Source organism: Gymnoscopelus microlampas (genome assembly GCF_963454915.1).
Source record: "Gymnoscopelus microlampas genome assembly, chromosome: 8".
NCBI lineage: Eukaryota > Metazoa > Chordata > Actinopteri > Myctophiformes > Myctophidae > Gymnoscopelus > Gymnoscopelus microlampas.
Genome location: NC_139945.1, coordinates 47315642 through 47337084, shown reverse-complemented (window position 1 = coordinate 47337084; position 21443 = coordinate 47315642). Strand labels below are relative to the sequence as shown.

The 21443-nt window shown below is 41.5% G+C and overlaps 2 protein-coding genes across 6 annotated transcripts in view; one reads left to right on the top strand and one right to left on the bottom strand.

The window, feature by feature from the left end:
* The window catches only part of col4a4 (collagen, type IV, alpha 4), a 141020-nt gene that overhangs the window by 90042 nt on the left and 29535 nt on the right, over window positions 1–21443 (top strand). For 4 of the 5 annotated variants that reach the window (XR_014601356.1, XR_014601357.1, XR_014601358.1 and 1 more), the window contains 5 exons: window positions 1526–1663; window positions 4283–4399; window positions 6904–7092; window positions 7699–7982; window positions 8318–8971. Coding sequence is in view for 1 of the 5 variants with exons in the window: in XM_084065334.1 (XP_083921460.1) it covers window positions 1526–1663; window positions 4283–4399; window positions 6904–7092; window positions 7699–7982; window positions 8318–8554 (965 nt within the window). In the remaining 4 variants the exon portion in view is untranslated. Of the gene's footprint in view, window positions 1–1525; window positions 1664–4282; window positions 4400–6903; window positions 7093–7698; window positions 7983–8317; window positions 11720–21443 lie in introns of those variants that run through there. The other variant, XM_084065334.1, reaches the window with a different exon arrangement.
* On the bottom strand, window positions 12488–21101 carry LOC311050614 (E3 ubiquitin-protein ligase TRIM50-like). The gene is made up of 10 exons (XM_084064700.1): window positions 21003–21101; window positions 20604–20759; window positions 20147–20276; window positions 18640–18807; window positions 17896–17991; window positions 15212–15442; window positions 13927–13949; window positions 13714–13832; window positions 13309–13490; window positions 12488–13162 (listed from the first exon to the last, which is right to left on the bottom strand). Exons 2-10 carry the CDS (start codon window positions 20711–20713, stop codon window positions 12776–12778), a joined length of 1446 nt encoding a protein of 481 aa, XP_083920826.1. The 5' UTR covers window positions 20714–20759; window positions 21003–21101; the 3' UTR covers window positions 12488–12775.

Here is a 21443-nt window from a genome sequence, read left to right as displayed (position 1 = left end):
GAAATGTTCAAGATTCAAATTGTATTTGAATTATTCTATGTATAAACATGAATTGCTTTTCACAAAGTTTTATTTCTGATTAATTGTTCACGAGAAGTTCTTTTTAAAAGAAAAATGTATTCTATGACCTTATGCAGAGTTGAAGTTGTAAATCCATGTAAGCAGCCGGGGAGAATAAACTGAATTTGACCATAAAAACTGTAACAACACAACGTCTCAACAACACAAAACTCCTTTTTGGATAATTGTAAAAGTATCAAATTTGATTTATTGAATAAAGCCAGTGCCTTTTTCCTGTTTCTACGCTTTAAAACACATTTTCAGAGGTTTAACCTTATTCAAATAAGCATAATTTGTTGGTGTCCAGGACGAACCAGCTAACTCCATTTTCATCTTTTTTTTTTTTTTTCATAAATCAACGCTATTGAACACCCTTTAGGTCTGTGTAAAAAATCAAAACATTTGAACCAATGAAAAGTATTAAAAAGCGCCTCTGACGAAAACTCCCAACTCCATTGGATCCTCAAACTGTCCGTCAAAAACAAACAACTCCCCCCTCTCCTCTACAGCGCTGCTTTTTAACAGCATGAGTAGAGCGCGTTGCGCAGTGAACGAGGAGGAGGAACATGTAAACAAGCTCCCCGTAGTCTGTTAAAACTACTGTTAAAAATGCAGTGTACCTGTTTATCGAACTTAGCACTGACGCTAATGTTATGAAAACAAGTAATTATATTTCTAAAATCTATGAAGCGTTTAATGAGGAGAGCATGTGACAAGAAGAAAGGCGTTCATAGCATTTCTGTCGCGCTAGTTCTGGCCTATATAATAAGTGTCATGAAGCATCAGGGCATTAATTCACACGTTGTTGTGATGCATTGTGAGCATGGAGATCCACTGTTAGCTTTTGAGAATTTGTACCCTTTTGAAACCTCTCCCTCAGCAGCGAGTGGAGCTATTGTTGTTTGGACACTTAACTCCACTTCAGCTTGATTTCTGCTCGTCTGAAACTACTAACTCCACTTGCGCTGGGTAAAGTGTTGATTTACCCGCGATTTGGGTACAGTGTTGATAATATAATGACACATGCAAGTATCTGACAATATATACAGTCACTATACCAACTTTGATGTGGCAGTATTGCTTTGTTTTAAAAATATAAGGTTTTCTTCATTTCCTGAAAAACGTATATTTAGTTTTTTCGTTTCCTGAACAATGAGCGTTTTGGAGTTAGCAATTTCGCGCTGGACAGCAGAGATATCTTCTTTCAATGTATGACACACCATTTGAAAGCGTACATTCTGCACTGCCATAATCTGTAAAAAGCGCTATACTCTGCCACATTTTATTTGACTTAATTCTCTTTGTCTTTTTCTTGCTGTCTACATTGTGCTTTGAGTTGTTTTTTTTCATGTGTATTTGTTTGATTCTTTTATTTTTTAAATCATTATGTGAAGCACTAAAGTGCTATAGTGTTTTAATTGGTTTAACAGTATAATTTATTCTGTGCTGTTGTCTGGACCTCCAGGACCTAAAGGAGAGAAAGGTTGGGTAGTGGAACCTCCATCACGACCTCCTCCCGCTGGACCCGAAGGCTGCCCTGGTTTACCTGGGCAGCCCGGCCCCCCCGGGCTTCAAGGGGCCAATGGACCACAGGGACTGAAAGGTAAGACGGACAGGATCAGTGACTCATTTTGAATAAAACAATTCTATTTGCTAACCAAGTCAGCCTAGCTCAGTTAGCAACAGGGCCGGAGTGGGACTCCAAATCTGGCCGGGAGATACACGCCCACCCAGGCCACCCTGCGCGCGCGCAGCGCGCGTCGATTTTTTCGGGGGGCCCTTTTTTTGGGGGGCCTTACAAAAGGGGGGCCTTTTTGGGGGTTAAAGGTAGGGGGGAGGCCCGCAGCTGCACTGAGCTGCAAGCAACACTGACTGCATTGAATTGAAATTGACTGTGGTTGGCCTGGCCTGAGCTTAGGAGAGATTTTTTTTTGCTGCATCATTTAAGCGCCGCGCTGGCTGTGAATGGCTGGCCTGACCTGATTTTTTTTTTTGATGCAAAAAAAAAAAAAAAAAAAAAAAAATGTTTTTTTTTTTTTTTTTCAGGCAGGCCACTAGAGGGCAGGCCACCGGGAATAGTCCCGGTCCTCCCGACGGCCAATCCGGGCCTGGTTAGCAAACTCTGCACACTCTGCTGCAGCTGTAGTCTTTTCCAGGTGCTCAAGATAGATAGTTATGATTGTGTGACCCTCTGCGTGACTGAAATTAGATTGACCTTGCTGAATGCAACTTTGTTGTGAGGATTATTAATAGTTATTTGAGAATTGTTTGTCTGTGGAATATAAACTGTAAGGCATGTACTGTAATTCAAATAATTAGCAGTCAATGGTTATTTCTAGTCTTGTAAAAAAAAAACCATTAGATTTTTGTTTTACGTTGTGGCTCTGCTGTTGTCTAACCACTGGCTGGACCGATCAGCACCTAATTTGTGTACACTGCCAGTACGCCACAAAAGTACCTCCACCATTTTTATTTTCCATATGTGGCCCAATGTGTTTTTAGCGGATCCTGCTCTATAGCGGATCCTGCTCTATATCTGACTTTGTCCGTGTTCACCGTCAACGCTCTGATTGGTCAGACCCGTCAACGCTCTGATTGGTCAGACCCGTCAACGCTCTGATTGGTCAGACCCGTCAAGGCTCTGATTGGTCAGACCCGTCAACGCTCTGATTGGTCAGACCCGTCAACGCTCTGATTGGTCAGACCCGTCAACGCTCTGATTGGTCAGACCCGTCAACGTTCTGATTGGTCAGACCCGTCAACGCTCTGATTGGTCAGACCCGTCAACAAAGTGATTGGTCAAGCTTCACGTGACACGTGGCTATAAACACATTATAAACACATATCGATGACAAAATGTATCAAAGGCGCCGCTACCTTCACACTGGGTGTGTTTTTTTCATTTCATATGAAATTAAGATTGACTCAGTTGTTTTGGAACTAAACTGTATAGAACTAGAAGTTCGGGCCGCTACGCGGCCCGAACGTCTAGCGTGACGCGTCGTTCACTTTGCAGTGCCACCTTACAGGCACCTCACAGTGTGAGAGAGAGTTTTGTGCTCTCCTAAATCCACGGCAGGCTTTGAAAGTACCCACTTCAGAAAGAGGTGACGTGCATAACCTCTCCAATGACCAAAACCCACTATGGAAGCCGTCGAACTGGTGCGATCTGACGGCATCCTAGAATTTATAGGTACGTGATGTCAGATTACGTCACACTGGCGTGATGTCAGATTACGTCACACTGGCCACATACAACGTTCGTACATACTGACAACCGACATGGCGCAGGATTCAAATTGTATATATATACTAGAGGTTCGGGCCGCTACGCGGCCCGAACGTCTAGCGTGACGCGTCGTTCACTTTGCAGTGCCACCTTACAGGCACCTCACAGTGTGAGAGAGAGTTTTGTGCTCTCCTAAATCCACGGCAGGCTTTGAAAGTACCCACTTCAGAAAGAGGTGACGTGCATCACCTCTCCAATGACCAAAACCCACTATGGAAGCCGTCGAACTGGTGCGATCTGACGGCATCCTAGAATTTATAGGTAGGATGTGATGTCATGCGTGATGTCATGCTGTCGTGAGATTACGTCACACTGGCGTTGTGTCCATATTCGGAGTGATGCACCGTCTCATCGTGATGTCAGATTACGTCACACTGGCGTGATGTCAGATTACGTCACACTGGCCACATACAACGTACGTACATACTGACAACCGACATGGCGCAGGATTCAAATTGTATATATAGATAGATGGATAGATTTCTTCTTTTTAATGGCCCAATCCAAAGTGGATTAATTCTTTAGCCAAATTAGTGGAAGATTAAACCTAAATCCGCAATTTGTCTATTATTTTCATGTTTACACGTCAATTACAGTACTGGCATTTAGGTGAATGATAGACAACTATTAGGGTAGGATTTACAATCTGTGATTAAGTCACAGATTGAACAACTTGGTAGTAGTGTCCTCTGCCCACCACCCCCACCCCTCATTCCGGTGTAATATACCTGTTGATGGTACTGAGTTTTCTACCAATATGTATTGTATTGTATTGTATGTATTATTATGTATTACTGATGAATTGAGTACAAGTCCCTTAGGGCTTTTTATCTTATCCTTTTAGCATAACCTTTGACTGCACTGCTTGTACTTAAAAAAAAACAACCTGTTAATAAAGTATTCAATCGATCTATCAATCAATCTGTGTTTCAGGGCGAGATGGGCCCCAGGGCTTTCCAGGAAGACCAGGTCCTTATGGCCCTGTGGGGCCCGATGGAGAGCCAGGAGACCACGGAGCTATTGGAGAAAGAGGAGTGCTGGGGTCCCAAGGTGTGGCTTTATCTTTTAGATAAACAAAATTGGTGTTACTGCCGGTGGGGCTATAACCAATGTGAAATGGGTGGCATTTCTTCCTCTGCCTAGTGGGAATATGCGTGCAAAGTTTCACGGCAATCGGATGCTGCGTTTTGATGCCAATCATAGCCAATCAGGATGGAATATGATCATTTCCATGACTTTTCAAGCGTCCCACAAATTGAGATGCTGTCTCAATAAAACGACATCGGTCATAAATCAATCTGCATGTATTGAGGGGTGCGCTGATTGCTGCTAGTACACTGGACTGGGCTGTCTTCTGTTGGTTCTGTTCCGTCACAAGTGGACACTGGACACAGCACTGCTCAAGTAGCCTGGTTCCAGACGAATCTGCCTTTGCAAAATTGAATTGCACTTTAGCTCTCGGCAGATTAGGTCTGGCCCCCCTCAATAGAGATTTCATTTCTCTCCCTCCAAAGTCGTGAGGGACCAATCAGGGCCCAGTATCCAAATGTGGGCAGGCTTATCTCCTTATTTGGAGCAATGACGTACAATGCAGGAGACTCATTTTCAGTTTTTCACAACAAAGATGGACGCCGCTGTGTTTTTAAGCCTGTTAAAATAACAGGAGAAATATCCCTATAGGCCAGTGGTTCTCAACCTGTGGGTCAAGACGCCCACATGATTTTGGGGGGTCCCAAGATAATTAGCTCAATGTGCAAAATTGTTTTCTCACTCAACTGTCAACAAACCAAAAGTAAATGCCTCAACTCCTACAAGTGCTTGTAAGGGTGTGGGGTCGCGGTCTGAAAAGGTTGAGAACCCTACAGTAGGCCACAGCAGGTTAATAACAAAATATGATATATCAGGCCGATGGTCGAATACGACATCAAGGCATAGCAACTTAAGCAATAGGTTATCATTTGTTGACCCCTCCCCCCACATTGTCCCGCACAAGTGGTATTGTGTCCCACAAATGAACTGTTTGGATCTGGTCACCCTATGTAGGAGTAATAGCCAAAAAATGTTTTTGCAAAAATCTGCCTCCTAGTGGCGCTATAACAGGCCAATGTGAATTGGGGCAGAGGTTCTGCTCTGGCCTCCAGGGAGTGCACAGTTTCATGGGAGCCAATCGGTCCAACGGTGCCGGAGACTGGTAGCCTGACACTCAGCCTGAATTTTCATTTCGTTTCACTCCATTATTCAGTCTGAAAGCCCTCTCAATGCAGCCGATTTCTGAGATGGGGGTGTGGCCAAAGTTTTTTTTTCAAAGACTCTTTGGCGATTGGTTCATACTGGATTATCCCGATCCCGATTCGTCGTACAGATTTTCAACCGAGAAACACCCGCCTTCGACAGCGTCACCAGACCCTGAATGCGAGGCAAACGATTCAGGGGGTGGAGCCAGGCTAGGGGACTGGCTGTACACAGACGGACGACGGACAGACAGGCTGCAAAACATAGTCTCGGCCATGCCTTCAGCATTTAGATAAGATAAGATCCTTCACAATATTATAAGATCTAAAAATAAGACAAAATGGGATAAGACGAAAAAAAAGATAAGACAGACAAAATACAATAATTTGCGATAAGACAAGACTACTGTATAAGCGGCAAGTAGTGTTTACAGTGAATTTCTAAACAAAAGCACAACCAAATAAAATGCATCAACGATATCTTTTGTATTTAAAGTAGCTGGCTGACTGTGAATGTGTACAGTCACATTTGGAGACAGTTTGACCATGTCTGTAGATATCAGAGTCAAGATATCACATGTCTCCAAAATATGCCACCAGCAGCAGCACGGTCGCTAGGGGAACGTGGTCCACCTCTCGTTTCAATTTTATGTACTGTAATTGAAGCGCCTCTCCTCACTCTTCATTTGTGAACGCAATGGACACATCTGGTCATAGCCTAATCAAATCGCATGGGAACAAATTACTTTCATGTCTTAAGCTTGGTTGGGGATGAAAGAGGGGAAAAAGTGATAAAGCAGATGTAAGTTTTATCCACTCGTGAGTATTTTTAGCGATCATCTGTTCTGGTGACTGGGTTAGACGCCAGGACACATTACGCACTGTAAGCCGCCCCTGTTGTAGATATTTATATCACATTATTGTTGCTGCTCCCGTAGATGGTCACGCACTTTCAGTTCGCGCGCGAGCAGATCTGTGTCCTTAGCAAAAGAAAAGGAGGTGCTGGTGCAACTGGCTCTTGAAGCAAATGGGAGATGACACTCATTGGTTTAATCCATGCTATGCCCAAATAACACATATAACTAATTCAGAGACTAAATACAACCCCTTTGCGCCCAGATTATGCACCTTGTAACTTGCTAAATTGGATTTGGACACACCCCCAAGCCACGTTCGCCATTTGTTTTAGACCTTGTGCAACCTGCCATAGATCGTCTAAATAGGGCCCATCAAACTACTGTCCAAGATCCTTGCATTAGTACAATGGAAATGACATTCATTTCATGTGAGTGAACGTGTTTTGTGTTGCTCTTTTGGTTCTAGGTGACCCTGGTCTGACAGGTGATTCTGGCAGTCCTGGGCCAACCATAGCCAGCAGCGCTGGCTTCCTGTTGGTGATGCACAGCCAATCAGAGAGTGTCCCATCATGTCCAGGAGACATGATACCGCTGTGGCACGGATTCAGTCTGCTATACTTAGAGGGACAGGAGAAAGCATACACACAAGACTTAGGTACACGCACACACGCACGCACGCATGCACGATAGAGAGAGAGAGAGAGAGAGAGAGAGAGAGAGAGAGAGAGAGAGTGAGAGAGAGAGAGAGTTTTAAACAAAGTGAAGTCAAAGCAAAACATTGCCATTTGTTTCAAAAGTTTAGTCCCAAGCTTTTCCTACGTGGATGTATATAACCTTTTCTGACAGCAAATCCACAATTTGTATGTTTTTTGTAAGATAGCTGCAATGTAACACAGCTCATTTTTCTATTCCCATTTAATTGTACATATTTTGTTTTGTTTTGTTTTGATTGTTTTGTTCTACTTTTGCTTTGGCAATATAAAGTATGTACTATTTATGGCCGGTTTGAAAAGTTCTTCCTTGGCCTACCGGGAGTGTGCTGAAAAGTTTCACGCCGATCGGTCCAACGGTGCCGGAGATTAGCTGCTGTCAGACTGACACACACACGCGCGGACAGACAGCCGGATGGAGAGGGGCCTTCGGCCGTCTGGTCTGACGGAGACAATTATTATTATTATATTTCAGGTCGGGTGCATCTGTTGTTCTCCTGTAATATACACAATATGCACTCATTGTGTAATATTACGGTGTATTGTTTCAGGTCAAGCAGGGTCATGCATTCGTCTCTTCTCCACCATGCCCTTCTCCTACTGTAACTTGGCGGGTTGTCGCTACGCCAGCAGAAATGACAAATCCTATTGGCTGTCAACAACAGCACCGATACCAGGCATGCCGCTGAATGGTGATGCCATCAAGCAGCACATCAGTCGCTGTGTGGTGTGCGATGGCCCCGCCCTTGCCATTGCTCTCCACAGCCAAGAGCCCACCCCACCTTCTTGCCCCCCTGCCTGGAGAAGTCTGTGGATTGGATACTCCTTTCTGATGGTGAGTACTAATACCACTACTACTACTACTGCTACTACTACTTCTACTACCTGTACTATTACAACTACTACTACTACTACCACCATCACCACTACGGCTACTGCTATACTACTACTACTACTACTACAACAATTACTACTAATTAATACTGCTACTAGTGGTAGTACTATTCCATTAGTTTTTTTTTGTTTCTTTTTTTTGTCTCATACTTTTTGAAATATTTAATTTTTGTAATGGAAGTCAATGGGGCTCCGATCGGGTTGAAACCGTGGCCACATTTGGAGTCATAGATGCAGATAGATGATTAGGTGGTAACTCTAGTGTTTTTGTTTTAGCACACAGGTTCAGGTGATGAGGGCGGAGGCCAGTCTCTGACATCATCAGGAAGTTGTCTTCAGGACTTCCGAGTTCAGCCTTTCGTTGAGTGCCAGGGCCCTCGAGGAACCTGCCACTACTTCAACAACATCTACAGTTACTGGCTCAGTGCTTCGTCTTCATCTCCTGCCACACTGAAGGACGACAAAGAGCATCGACAGAATGTGGGGAGGTGTAACGTCTGCATACGGGAGTGAGGAGGGACTCCATTGCTCTTCTCTCCTCTTTCTACTGCTCCTCCTCTTCACGTTAAGGTGACGACCCCAACAAGAAGTCCTCAGTGAACAAAGGCTGTTAAGGTCAGTTTTGTATTTTAAAGTCAGGAGGGACCAAGCGTCTGCTGTGAATATCTCCGACATTAACGTCGCTCTAGTTCTATCATATCACCTCTAATATTATAATTCACTTCCTGTTCAATTATTAGATTTCTGCAACATACGTCACTTTTCTGTTTCAGTCAAGACACAAACAATAATGTCTGTCTGTCTGCCTGTCATGCAGAGACAAACAACATTGTCTTTCTCAGACACTCTCTGTCCTACAGAAGAAAATAACACTGTCTGTCAGTCTGTCAGTCTGTCAGTCTGTCAGTCTGTCTGTCTGTCTGTCTGTCTGTCTGTCTGTCCTACAGAGACAAACATAATTGTCTGATTATCAAAAAATACATATTTGAACGTTAATCTTCTGTTCCACTAGAATATTGTTGTACAGAAGTAGACACTGTTGTTAATTTTGTAACATTTATGGTAGAATGATAGCATTGTATACATGCCATATATTGTAGATTACCATATGACATCACATGCGTTTTGACATCGAAGGCATCATATGACAATAATAAAGAGAAGAGACTGCTACTTTTCTTCATTGCATTGCATAGATAAAAGGCAGGAAACATGGCAAAGTCAAGACAGAGCTTAAACTTATTATGACATCACAACGGAGCTTTGCCTTATGACACTGTATAAGATTAAAATGAAATAGAACAAATGGGTGGAATAGAAAAGGAAGACAAGTAGAAAGAAAGAAACAACTTCTCATGATGATAGTGAAAATGGAATCTATTAAAGTAATATGTTACTTAACATTATTACTGTCTGTGAAGAGTTTTATATTACTTATTACTTATTACATTTTAATTACTTTTACCAAAATGTTATAGCCTAGATCTTTTTAATCAAATGAAATACCTTGGAAAAAGCAGAGATGGGCAGGCAGACAAACAATCAATGTTTGATATTACTGAAAAATAAATACATATTTTTACTTGTAGAATTAAACACAATATACCTTTAATATACCTTCTTTAATGTAGCCTATAATGACATGACAAGACAAAAATCAATGTTTTAAGAAAAGTCCACAGAACGAGGACTGCATGATCATAATGTGATTTTTGAGAATGCTAATTAAAGTGTGCTTGGATGATTAGACTTTGGCCTTCGAAGCTTATATGCTATAGGCTCGGCTATTAAACACACGTATAGCTATATTGACAAAGATAAAAGTTGGGGTGATTTGTTTTCAGGGGTGGCGGAAGGTCACGGTCATGTGCAATGTGGATGGATTAATAAAACAACAATATAGCTTCACTTTGGTCAGTAACACGGAAAGTAACTTACTTACTTTACAGAATTATAGTAATATAAGACTGAGCAATTTTTTGTAATGAGTTATATTATTACTTAGTTACTGCTAAAAGTCATAGATTACAGTAACTAGTTACTTTTATAACTAGTTACCCCCAACACTGCTCACATATACTTCTAGTGCTGTAACAGTGTTTCCGAGTGGGTTCCACCGAGCTCTAGAGACCATTGCATCAGCATGTTGAAATAGATGCTACCAACTCTAGCTCATTACATCATCATGTTGTAATACGATGCTATCAACTCCTCTAGATCATTACATCGTCATATTGTAATACGATGCTATCAACTCCTCTAGATCATTACATCATCATGTTGTAATATGATGTTAGCAGCTCTAGATCATTATTACATCATCATGTTGTGATATTATGCTACCAGCTCTAGTTATTGTGATATGATATCTCTGAATGTGTGTACTCATGTTGACCTGATAACTTGTCATTGTGAATGTGTGGAATAGAATACAGTGATGATTTGCAAACTCTGCTTCACGTTGTTCTACACCTCTGTTTGGCTCATTATTTTTAGTACTACATTATTCTTATATCATGGTTATCTAATAGACATTCAAATGAAGACATGTTTATCACCAGAAAATAGTACATTTTTAGTCCTATACCTATGTAGAAGTTGTCAGATGTGCCAAACAAAATTAGTAAACACTGGAACTGTTTCTAGCTCTATTGTGTTGGGACCAAGATATCCAATAGAAAATATACAACATGTTTGTATGTTGCTATTTTGACAGTGCTTATATGTTTAAACATACCTGTAGGACAATGATAGACACAAGAGACAATGATAGACACCTGTTCCATCTGTAAACACCGGGTTTCTGTCTAAAGATATAAAAGCAGATTTAATTTGGTTTCTGTCTAAAGAGACAATTTTTAAAAATGTAGTTTTAATTATTTTTTACATAATAAATGTGCACATAAAATCAAGCTTATAACTCCCATAGCCTACCATTTCCAAGTATGAGGTTCAACCAAGTCACATGGTTCAGCAGAGACAAATAAGATATTAGCACAGAACTACTGATTAAGTACAGGAACACACAGGACTCATAGTACAATACCCATTCAGACAGTAGACAAAAAATCCATTTAGACAGTAGACTATACATTAGACACAACATCCATATATACAGCAGATTATATATTTAGACGCAACATAAATTGAGACAATAGATTATACATTAGACTCAACAACCTTTCAAACAGTTAGACCAACATTACACAACATCCATTCCGACAGTAGACTACACATATTCCGTTTTATTTTGAACTGTTTGTTTAATCTCTAAAATATGTCATATCTTCTATTTGTAAACTGATTGTCTTTAACTTTATACTAACGTGTTTAGTCTACTATACTGATACTGCTGTAGACTCTAATAGTGCCTTGTTTTTTATTGACTTTCTACTACTTTTTATCTGAGCTTATTTCTACATTTTGTATGTAAATACGTTTTCACTGTTGTACGACATGATTTGCTTCATATTTGTACTGTAAATGTCAGAAGCAGAGTATTTATTTAGCTAGGTGTTATTGTGGTGCTATGATTATTTTGTATTTTCTTTCATGGAAAATGGTGAATGCTTGAACCCCACTCCCAAACATCCCATTGTAAACATCAGTAACCCATGGCGACCATGGTCAACTTGAATTGTATTTTAGTTGTCACTAACAACAGCATCATACTGGACTGAACAATAAAAAATAAAAAAAGGAAATATATCGTCCTCATTACACACACACACACACACACACACACACACACACACACACACACACACACACATACATACATTACTGGGATCTATGAATCAAATATAAACGGGCTGATTTATGCCTCTTAACAGTTTCATTTTCAATTGATTACTAGAGCGCCCCCTTTGGCCAGTGGGAGTAAGTTTCGCAAAAAGTGTCTAGATGGGCGAAAAGTATTTCGAAACAAATTACAAATACTGGGTAAAAACACAATACAAATACAAAATACTGGTCTGAGAATATGTATTTTGAATTTTGAAAAACAAGAAATTACATTTATAAAAACTGATGCAATGATTAGTCAATTCATAGATTCATTGCCATTGAGTGTTTTCCATGGTGTTTGGAGCAGGCAGCCAAAATGTTTACCATTGTGTGTGAGAGCGCAGGCCAGACTGACCAGGAGACTGACACCAGGATACTGACCAGGACACTGACACAAGGATGCTGACACCAGGATAGTGACACCATCTTTAATGCATTAGGAAAATTCATTCACTAGTTGAGGATTCATTCATCTGTCACAGCCAAATACAAAAGTATTTCAAATACATATTTCATGTATGTAAAATACTTCCCATTTCTGCTAGACGGTTATGCAGAACTGCAAAAAACTGCGGAAGAAGAAGGAAGAATAATACATTTAACAGATAAACAGGATGACTAAACACTTCGTGCTTGGCCCCCTAACTAGAAAGATCGGGGCAGCCTACTGATTATTCCCACCAAGTTTTGTGGAAATCTTATCTTGTTCACATACAGAATGTCCATGGTATAACCTTCATTTAATGGCACAGTGTGACATCACACAATGTGATGGCAAAGGATTAATTGATCTAGTAATTTTACACAAGGAGTCCAATAAATCAAACCCCATCTTTATTAAGTGTTCTTTGATTTACGTTGAAGTTGATTGTGACCTTTACCTTTGCAACCCATAAGGTTGATAAGGACACTACACTTATAGGTTTTAATTAATATGTGATATTTAAGTTAAAATACAGCAAGGTCTTTGATTGGCTCTGGGATGGACAGGGGGATTGTGTTGCCTCCGCGGTCATGCCAGCAGACGTCCAATAGCGGGAAGACTTTCCCGTGAAATCCCGCCCTGAAGCTGTAGATGAACAGCAGCTCATCTGGACTGTCAGCACCATAAAAGGTCAAAAGTCCACCCTCATAATCCAGGAACATGCCCACTCTGCTGAGAGGGGCGGAGACTGGCAGGGTGACACGGGGGCAGGAGAAAGCCTCATAGACACGCCCCTCCCTCAGCCCAATTAGCCATGCCCCTCCCTCTGGGCTCTTGGTCAGCTTGGCTTTCCGATTGGCTGTTCCCTTAATCACACCCAGACGCCATTTTGGTTTGTTGCCAACGTCCACCTGACAACCGCAGAAAAAAAAAAAATTTTTTTGGTAAATATTATTTAAAAAAGCTGAAATCCATAACATATGTATGTATGTATGTATGTATGTATGTATGTATGTATGTATGTATGTATGTATGTATGTATGTATGTATGTATGACCTCCCAGTAATGTTTTCCATTGTTAAAGCCTCTGCTGGTTAGAACACAGTAACTGAAGGTGAATCTCTCTGGGTTGTCTTCAAACCTCCTGGTTGTGGAACCACAAACCACATGTCTCCCCCCTGCTGACACTTCCAACATGGGATGAGCTGTCAGAGAGTCCAGGGTCAACACCTCAGGAGCTGAAGGTCAAACACACACAAAAGAGACGAGACTGCCATGTGAATAAATATATATATATACAGTATATACACATACAGGTACAGTACATACGCGAGCACTCACGCACACGCACACACACACACACACACACACACACACACACACACACACACACACACACACACACACACACACACACACACGTTGACAGGCAGACAGACAGACAGACAGGTATGTAGGTACCAGGCAGAACTCTACGTTGAAGTCTCTTCCAGACAGATAGTTTGATGTCGCTGTGGTTAAAACCTGGTCTGAAGTTTACTGAACTGAAACCAGTAAACTCTGTCCTGTATTGTCTGAAGCTAGAGGAGAGGAGAGGAGAGGAGAGGAGTGATAAAGATATAGGGACAAAATTGTGCTATTATTACAAATAGATAAATAATAATAAACAGCTACCTTGGAGCAATGGATCCAAATTTCTGTAGAGACAGTGAGAGGCTATATTAAAATTAAAAACAAAGACAACAGCCTCCTCTACGAACAAGCACAAAAGTAAATAAAAAGAATACACAGGAAAATAATGTTGACAAAAATGACAAACATAGAAATTGAACACAACCGGCAATGCAGAAACCTAGCAACCCAGGAACCGGACAACCTGGGATCTGACAACCCAGACCGGACAACTCAGTGATTTGGCAACCCAGGGACCTGGTAACGCTGAAACCTGCCAACCCAGTAATCTGAGAAACCAGAGACCTGAAACCTGCCAACCCAGTAATCTGAGAAACCAGAGACCTGGAACCTGACAAACCACGGGTCTGAGTGACAACCCAGAGACTTGACAACCCAGGGACCTGGTAAAACATAGAACTGGCAAGTGGCACCCCTAGGAATATGACAAAGCAGGGACCTTGTAATCCAGGGACCTGACAAGCCACATGTAGGGATGTTGCGTTCATAACCAGTGTAAGAGTGTGAGCAAGAAGGTCACCTCTCAGTTAAAAACAAAGAAGGACTTCTTTTGATGAAGACATCATACAAATCTACACTGTGTATTTAATGTGAATTAAAGGGTCTACACCATGAATTTTAACTTTTTCTTATTTTTTGTTTGTTTTTGGTCTCCCCTACCTCTCTTCTATCCTCAAAAATACCCCAGTTTGAACACTCAGGCTTTCACAGCAAATCTGGGGTTTTCTGTAAATTGGTCTAAAAACAGGCCAAACTGATTTGGTCCCCCTGCCTACGTAGGCAGGGGGAACAATTCCTCCCGTTTTTCAGTTCCAACCAAAAAAAAATAAAAAAATAAAAATCTTAAAAAATATAAATATTTTTTTCTTATTTTTTTCTTATTTCTTATTTTTTTACTTTTTCCACACAGAACCAGGAGATAACATGCATACAAACATACAAAAGCTCAATAGCGCCCCGTGCCAAACAGGACAATGTGGTATTGCAGGTGAAAGTGCTTTATAAGCCATAGAGAAGTTAGTTGGAATGAGTATATCTGAGGCTTGATTTAGGCTCAAACCTTTTGAAAAACGTTTGAGGGACATAAACAATATGATATTAAATATATATATATATATTTTTTAAATTCATGGTGTAGACCCTTTAATAGATTATTATATTGATTAAATGTGCAGTAATAGCTGTAAAATTGGTTGATTGGTTGAAATCAGACAGACAAAAAGACAAATGAACAGACGGTAAACTACAGACAGGAAGACAGACAGACCATAATAAAATCCAAGGGTCCCTCATTGCTCAGATCTCCAAGAGTGCTCTCTGCTTCCTGTAGTCGGTTGAGGGCGTGGCTTAGAGATTCAGCTTGGCTCTGAATGGATGAGATCAGGTTGGCCGCTGTAAGCTCCACCTTCCTCATAAACCTTGCCTCCTCGACCTCGAGGCAGCGCCTCAGCTCACCAAACTCCTTCCTCACCACCCACTTCAACACGTCAGACTCATTCTGATTGGTCACAGAAACAGTTGTAGTGAGCAATTACATATTGTGTGGACGGCCGAGAGGGAGACTGTGTAGGAGAGACATTTACATATTTACCTACTGCAGGGTCAGGGGTCAGTTGGTCAGTTTTAAAATGAGTTATCACTTGCATACATTGACCCAACAGTTTTGGAACTATAGCGGCTTTGTCACGGTCCGCTCCTCGGGCCGTGACTGTCACGGTCCGCGCCTCGGGCCGTGTCTGGCCGTGTACTCTGTCTTGCTTATTTTGGACCTTTTGCCCTTGTTTATAGTCATGGACCTTTTAGGCCTGTTGTGTTGTTTTCTTGTTTGTTCTTTTATTCTGAAGTCATGGTGCAGCCCTTGGTTAATTGTTAGGTTTTGCATTTCTCTCTTGTCTCTTATTTTGTAGTATGGTTCTGTGTCTCCCTGTCTAGTTGTATTTGCCTTTGCCTGTCTGTCTCCTCTACCTCTCCTCTGCTACCAGCTGAGCCTCCTTAGCTTGATTGACTCTGTTGCCTATTTAGCCGGCTTCTACCGGCAAGCCTGTGTTGGATTCTTAAGCGTGAGCTCCTTTGTTTGTTCCTGTTTAACCTCAGCTCCCTGTGCCGTGTATTTGGGTTACCTGTTTTGTATTTGGTTTTGTTTTGCACAAGTCTCAAGTAAAAGCCTCAGTTTTTGCAAACCACCGTGTTCTCCCTGCGTTTGGGTCTTCTGCATACACCACACCGTGACAGGCTTATAGCAATATGTTTTTTCAGCTTCAAAGTTGTTCTCACTTATGTATCCATTGAAGTGATATTTAATTGTAATGCTTTACCCAACAAACTAATAATATTGATTATTCAATATAGAATAGTATTGAATACGGATTTTCTCCACCAACCTTTAAAGGCATTGTAGGGAACATTAAGCCTAAATTTAAAAAATATTTATATATATTTGTTTTGCATTTTTTCCCCTCTATCAGCCACTATATAATGATGCTGGGGTGTTTTGAAACACAGTACTCTTTCTGAAAACCCTATTTTCCCTCATTGTTATTGTTTGTGCAGTTCGTTTCCCGGCCACCAGGGGGTGATGCCTCCATAGACTTCCATAGACTTCCTTAGGTACCGGACAAATATAACAACAACAACAACAACAATAGGGAAAATAGGGTTTTCAGAAAGAGGCCTGTGTTTCAGTGCAGGAAAACACCCCAGCATCATTATATAGTGGCTGATAGAGGGGAAAAAATGCAAAAAAAATATATATAAATATTTTTTAAATTTAGGCTTAATGTTCCCTACAATGCCTTTAATTTGAATACCTAACATTGTTCCATTTAAATGTATCCCTTCAGAAGTCAGAGATGTGTGTTCACGGTATGTGTGCATTTTGTCTATAATATAATGTGGGTGCAAGAGAAGCACAGAGACGCTTTCCCAGCCCTAAAGGGGATGCAGGCTGAAGTAGAGAAGCAGAGATTAGGACAGTCAACAGATGGTAGCTGTACAAACGGTACTAAAAGAGTAGACAGCAGAACATTCCTAATTCAGAGGGAAAGAACATGCTGACGCTTTCCCAGGGTCAGAAGGAAGAGAGTTAGCCACCCTGGGAACAGAGTTAGCCAAGGGAAAGAAGAGAATTAGCCAGGGGTGAGAGGAGCAAGTGAGAAGCCCATACTAGGATGAATGAAAGAAAAGAAAGGGAGGGGGGCAGAACTGGAGGAGAGTTGAGTTTGATGTCAGGCTGATCTCATACATACGGGACATACGGGAAAGGGGGGAACGACAACATGTGTGCTTTTCTGTTGTCCGCTGAGACAACTGAAAAGAACAAATGGTGTGCAATGATGACTCATGTCGTCCCTACAGACATACAGGCGGTGGGAGAAGAGGAAAGATATATATGAGAGTAGGGGAAGAAGAAGGGGAGAGTATTGTGACGGAGTTGTTTGCTGTATCGCTGAAGCTTGCTATCTTGCTGTAATAAACCTTTTCTATTATACTTATACTGCAAGTTTGAGAATGCCTTCATTATACCAATCTACTATTTTCTGGAAGACCAGTAGGACCCCCTAGAACCTCACAATAATCCGTTCCTTGTCTACTTTCACTGCACTGACTCACGCTACACCTATGCACACACATCAGTTTAGACACTTATATACACACAAACTCACAACATTTCCATTATAAAGCCTTTCTTCTTGGACGTGTTGTTACAGAGCCGAAGGCGGTGATGCTTTCGGTTTAACATTACTCATGGTTGGATCTACCTAAAGGAAGACCTGGGGCCCAGCACACCAAGGGGCCCTTGTCTGTGTGTCCGTGTGCTGAGTAAGTTCAGTAGATTAGACTACAATCAATACCTATTACAAATAATACTGTACAATGCGTTTTTGTGTAGTGCAATGAATTACTCCTCAAAGAGAGTAAGAAGTGAAGTAGGGATATGACATGAGTACGTACAGTGATTCTAGATTTGTTGTTCGCCATCTTGCACATCTCATCCTCCATGTTACGTCTCTGGCTCTGAAACTGGCTCATTAGACCTGAAATATCCTCCTGACGCACGCACGCACGCACGCACGCACGCACGCACGCACGCACGCACGCACGCACGCACACACACACACACACACACACACACACACACACACACACACACACACACACACACAGAGAGAGAGAGAGAGAAAGGAGAGAGGTGAAAGGTGAAATAAGCCTTGTGTTTTAACAGTCTTGGTTCCATGAAACCTAAACAATACATTTAATCAGTTGTTATCTGATTTCTCTGGATAATAGACAAGGTTACAATGTTCTTATGTTTCACCTTTATTTATCAGACACTGAATACACAGTAACATTTACAGTCACCAGTAGTAGAGCTACCGTGGAGGCAAATCGTGTGAGCTGCCAGGCCCCATTGCTCACTAAGGGTTGGTTTTTGTTTGCTACTTTTTTATTTGTTTGTTTTTAGGCCTTGTAATGTTGTAGTCTGTGAAATGTACTTTGTTATTTAATGTTTAGAGTTTAAAGACATTTGACGAGATTCTCGCCAATTCAGTTTCTCACCACAAGAAATTCAATTTGTGTTCAATTGCAACTTATTTATTTCACCTTTTCCAATCAGAGAAGTGGGTGTGTGTGTGCGTGCGTGCGTGCGTATGTTTGCGTGCGTATGTTTGCGTGCGTGGGTGCATACGTGTGTACCTTCATGCGGCTGTACACACTGCTGACAGGTGTGATTTTGTGTCCACGGTGCGATCCAATGCTTCCACAAAGACCACAGATCACTGCCCTCTCATCCTCACAGTACAGAACCAAAGGGCTCTGGTGCTGAGAACACATGTCTGCAGGAAACCCGGCAGAACCACTGTCCTGGACCAAAGCACATAGAAACACGTGAAACCATGACAACACAACCACATAGAAACACATGAAGCCACAACAACACAACCACATAGAAACACATGAAACCATGACAACACAACCACATAAGAAACACATGAAACCATAATCCATAATGACACAACTACATGTATAGTATAAAACACTCAACAGATCCATGCAGAAACAAAAAAACAACCACAAAATATAGCTGCAAGCAGCGATAACTCGGGGCCAGCGATTGCAGAGAGAAGAAAGAAAGAAGCAATGATAAGTAATATGCACAATAAGCCATAGAAACATAGAAGACTGAACTTGAGAGAAAGAAGACCATGCAATTAACATGAGCATTTTAAACCCTCACTAGCCCTAACCTCAGTAAACTAGGCCTACCCCTGACCTCAATAAATACTATGTGTAAGCCTAAGAATGCCAAATCATGATCACCTCAACACATCGTCGGGGACAGGGATCAAACCAGCGACTTATGGACTCAAAGGCTGCCTATCTTCTCATTGAGCTAGATATATGGCCTCCCTGATAGTGTCTGTTGATATTTATAAGTATTTCCGTCCATTATGAACCAATCCTCTGTGTCCCAAACTACTCTAGATCACTGGTTCACAAACCATTTACCAATAAAGACATTTTTTGTCTCCTTGGAACGAGAACTAGTGAAAGTAGACGATCTACAAGCTCACAAAACTTTGCTATCTGAAAAGTTGTGAGATTGTAGATGTAGATTTTCACAATGAAGTATGTCATACATTGCAAAGACATACTCTCTCAAAGAAGCATTTCATGTTACCTTTAACAGTTGCACATGCATTAATTGATACAATCATGTTGTGTGCAATGCAATTTAAATTAAGTTTCTATTAAGTGAGGCTTGAACTGGCAAACTTGACGATGTAAAGCAGACGCTTTAGCGAGAAGCCATTGGACCAACAGACCTGATACAACCGGTGAAAAGGGAGAACAGACAGATGATACCGTTTCACACAAATAGCTAAAAAATCCTGGGTTTAAGTGTTCTTCAAACTGCTCAAAATTGTGGAAAATCTAAGTGAAAATCCTCATGAGTCAAGGAACAAGTGTAAGCAAGTTTCACGACTTTCGGCCAAACGAGGCATGACTTATGCCTGTTTAAAGTTTGCATTTTCAAAAAATTGCTATAGCGTCCCCCTTTGGCCAATTGGAGTAAGATTGGTTTCAGTGATATTTGGAATGACCCTCTACATTTCTGCAAAGTTTCAAAGAAACGGAAACTTTATTACGGGGCCAGAGGCCCCGTAATAAAGTTTAGGGTTAGGGTCAGGTTTAGGGTTACCTGCTGCAAAGTGTCTATGATTCTTGCCAGGGAGACATTAGGAGGTGGACAATCTGCGCTGACCACACTCCGACAGACTGGACATTGTAGTTGTCCTGCTGGGTTAACCGTCATAGATCCAACACAACACCTGGGGACGCACGTGCACACACACACAAGCATGCACGCACGCACGTATGCGCGCGCGCACACACACACACACACACACACACACACACACACACACACACACACACAGACAGCCTTTTCTGCTCTGATCTTACCGTATGCACATACTGTAGTAGACAAGCACACTGACGGTGACAACTAGCTCGATATTTTGGATAAAAAGGCCGGTAGACAGACAGGTAGACACAGGTAGACAAGCTACAATGGGAATATCCAAACTGTAACATGAGCAAAAATGTCCAGGAAGACAGGCAGACAGACATACAGGTAGACAGACAGGCAGACAGACCTGCAATATGAATGACCACACTGTAATATCAGTGGTTCAGTGAAAATATCCAGACAGACAGGACATCTGAGCTGTTCCTCCAGAGACAGAATACTTTGTTTTCTCTCCATCAACCCCCAGGTAGTTCAGCAGATCTGGAGGTCTGTACATGTATAGCTGAATAATAATAATAACAATAATAATTATAATAATTATGATGATGATATGGCTACATGTGTACAGCCGGAGATTCAGAGATCTCTGGCAACATGAGACTATAGCAGTAGTAGTGGTAACATTAGCAACAGTAGTGGTAGTAGTAACTACAATAGTAACAAAAAAAAATAGTAACTGTAGTAAATAGCAGTAACACAAGTATTAACAGTAGTAGTGGTATAGTACAGAATACTGTAAGATTACCTGTGATCCCAAAGGGTGTCGGGTGAGAAGCAGTGGAGCTGTAGGTTTTATATGGTTGTGTTCAGTCTGCTGGACCAAGTTACAACCAGTCTGTCTCTACCTGAGGCTGGTCTACCACTCTAGCTTGACTGGTAAACTGGTAGATATGCAGACTGGTGTATATGTAGATTGTAGACAAATTGACTGTAGACTGGTTAACTGGTTAAATGCTACGGAGACATAGAAGTCGTGTGATTTTTCTTTGAACTGAAAGACTACAATGTGGACTTCAAGGAGAGGAAGAAAGAGAGGAAAGGAGAGGGAACAGAGTAGGGCAGAGGAGATTAAGAAGGGTAGAGGAAAGTGCAACAATAAATAATAGGCGTTTACAGAAACCATGATAAACTCTAATCTCATCAGCTGACAAACCTAGATAAAGTTTCACACTAATAGAGTACCATG

Coding starts and splice junctions, on each gene's coding strand:
- LOC311050614 (XM_084064700.1), bottom strand. CDS start 20,713: ATGGAGAGAAAACAAAGTATTCTGTCTCTGGAGGAACAGCTCAGATGT. Junction 20,277..20,603: donor TGTGGTCATTCATATTGCAG/GTCTGTCTGCCT, acceptor GTGCGTCCCCAG/GTGTTGTGTTGGATCTATGA. Junction 17,992..18,639: donor GTGTGTACAGCCGCATGAAG/GTACACACGTAT, acceptor TGCGTGCGTCAG/GAGGATATTTCAGGTCTAAT.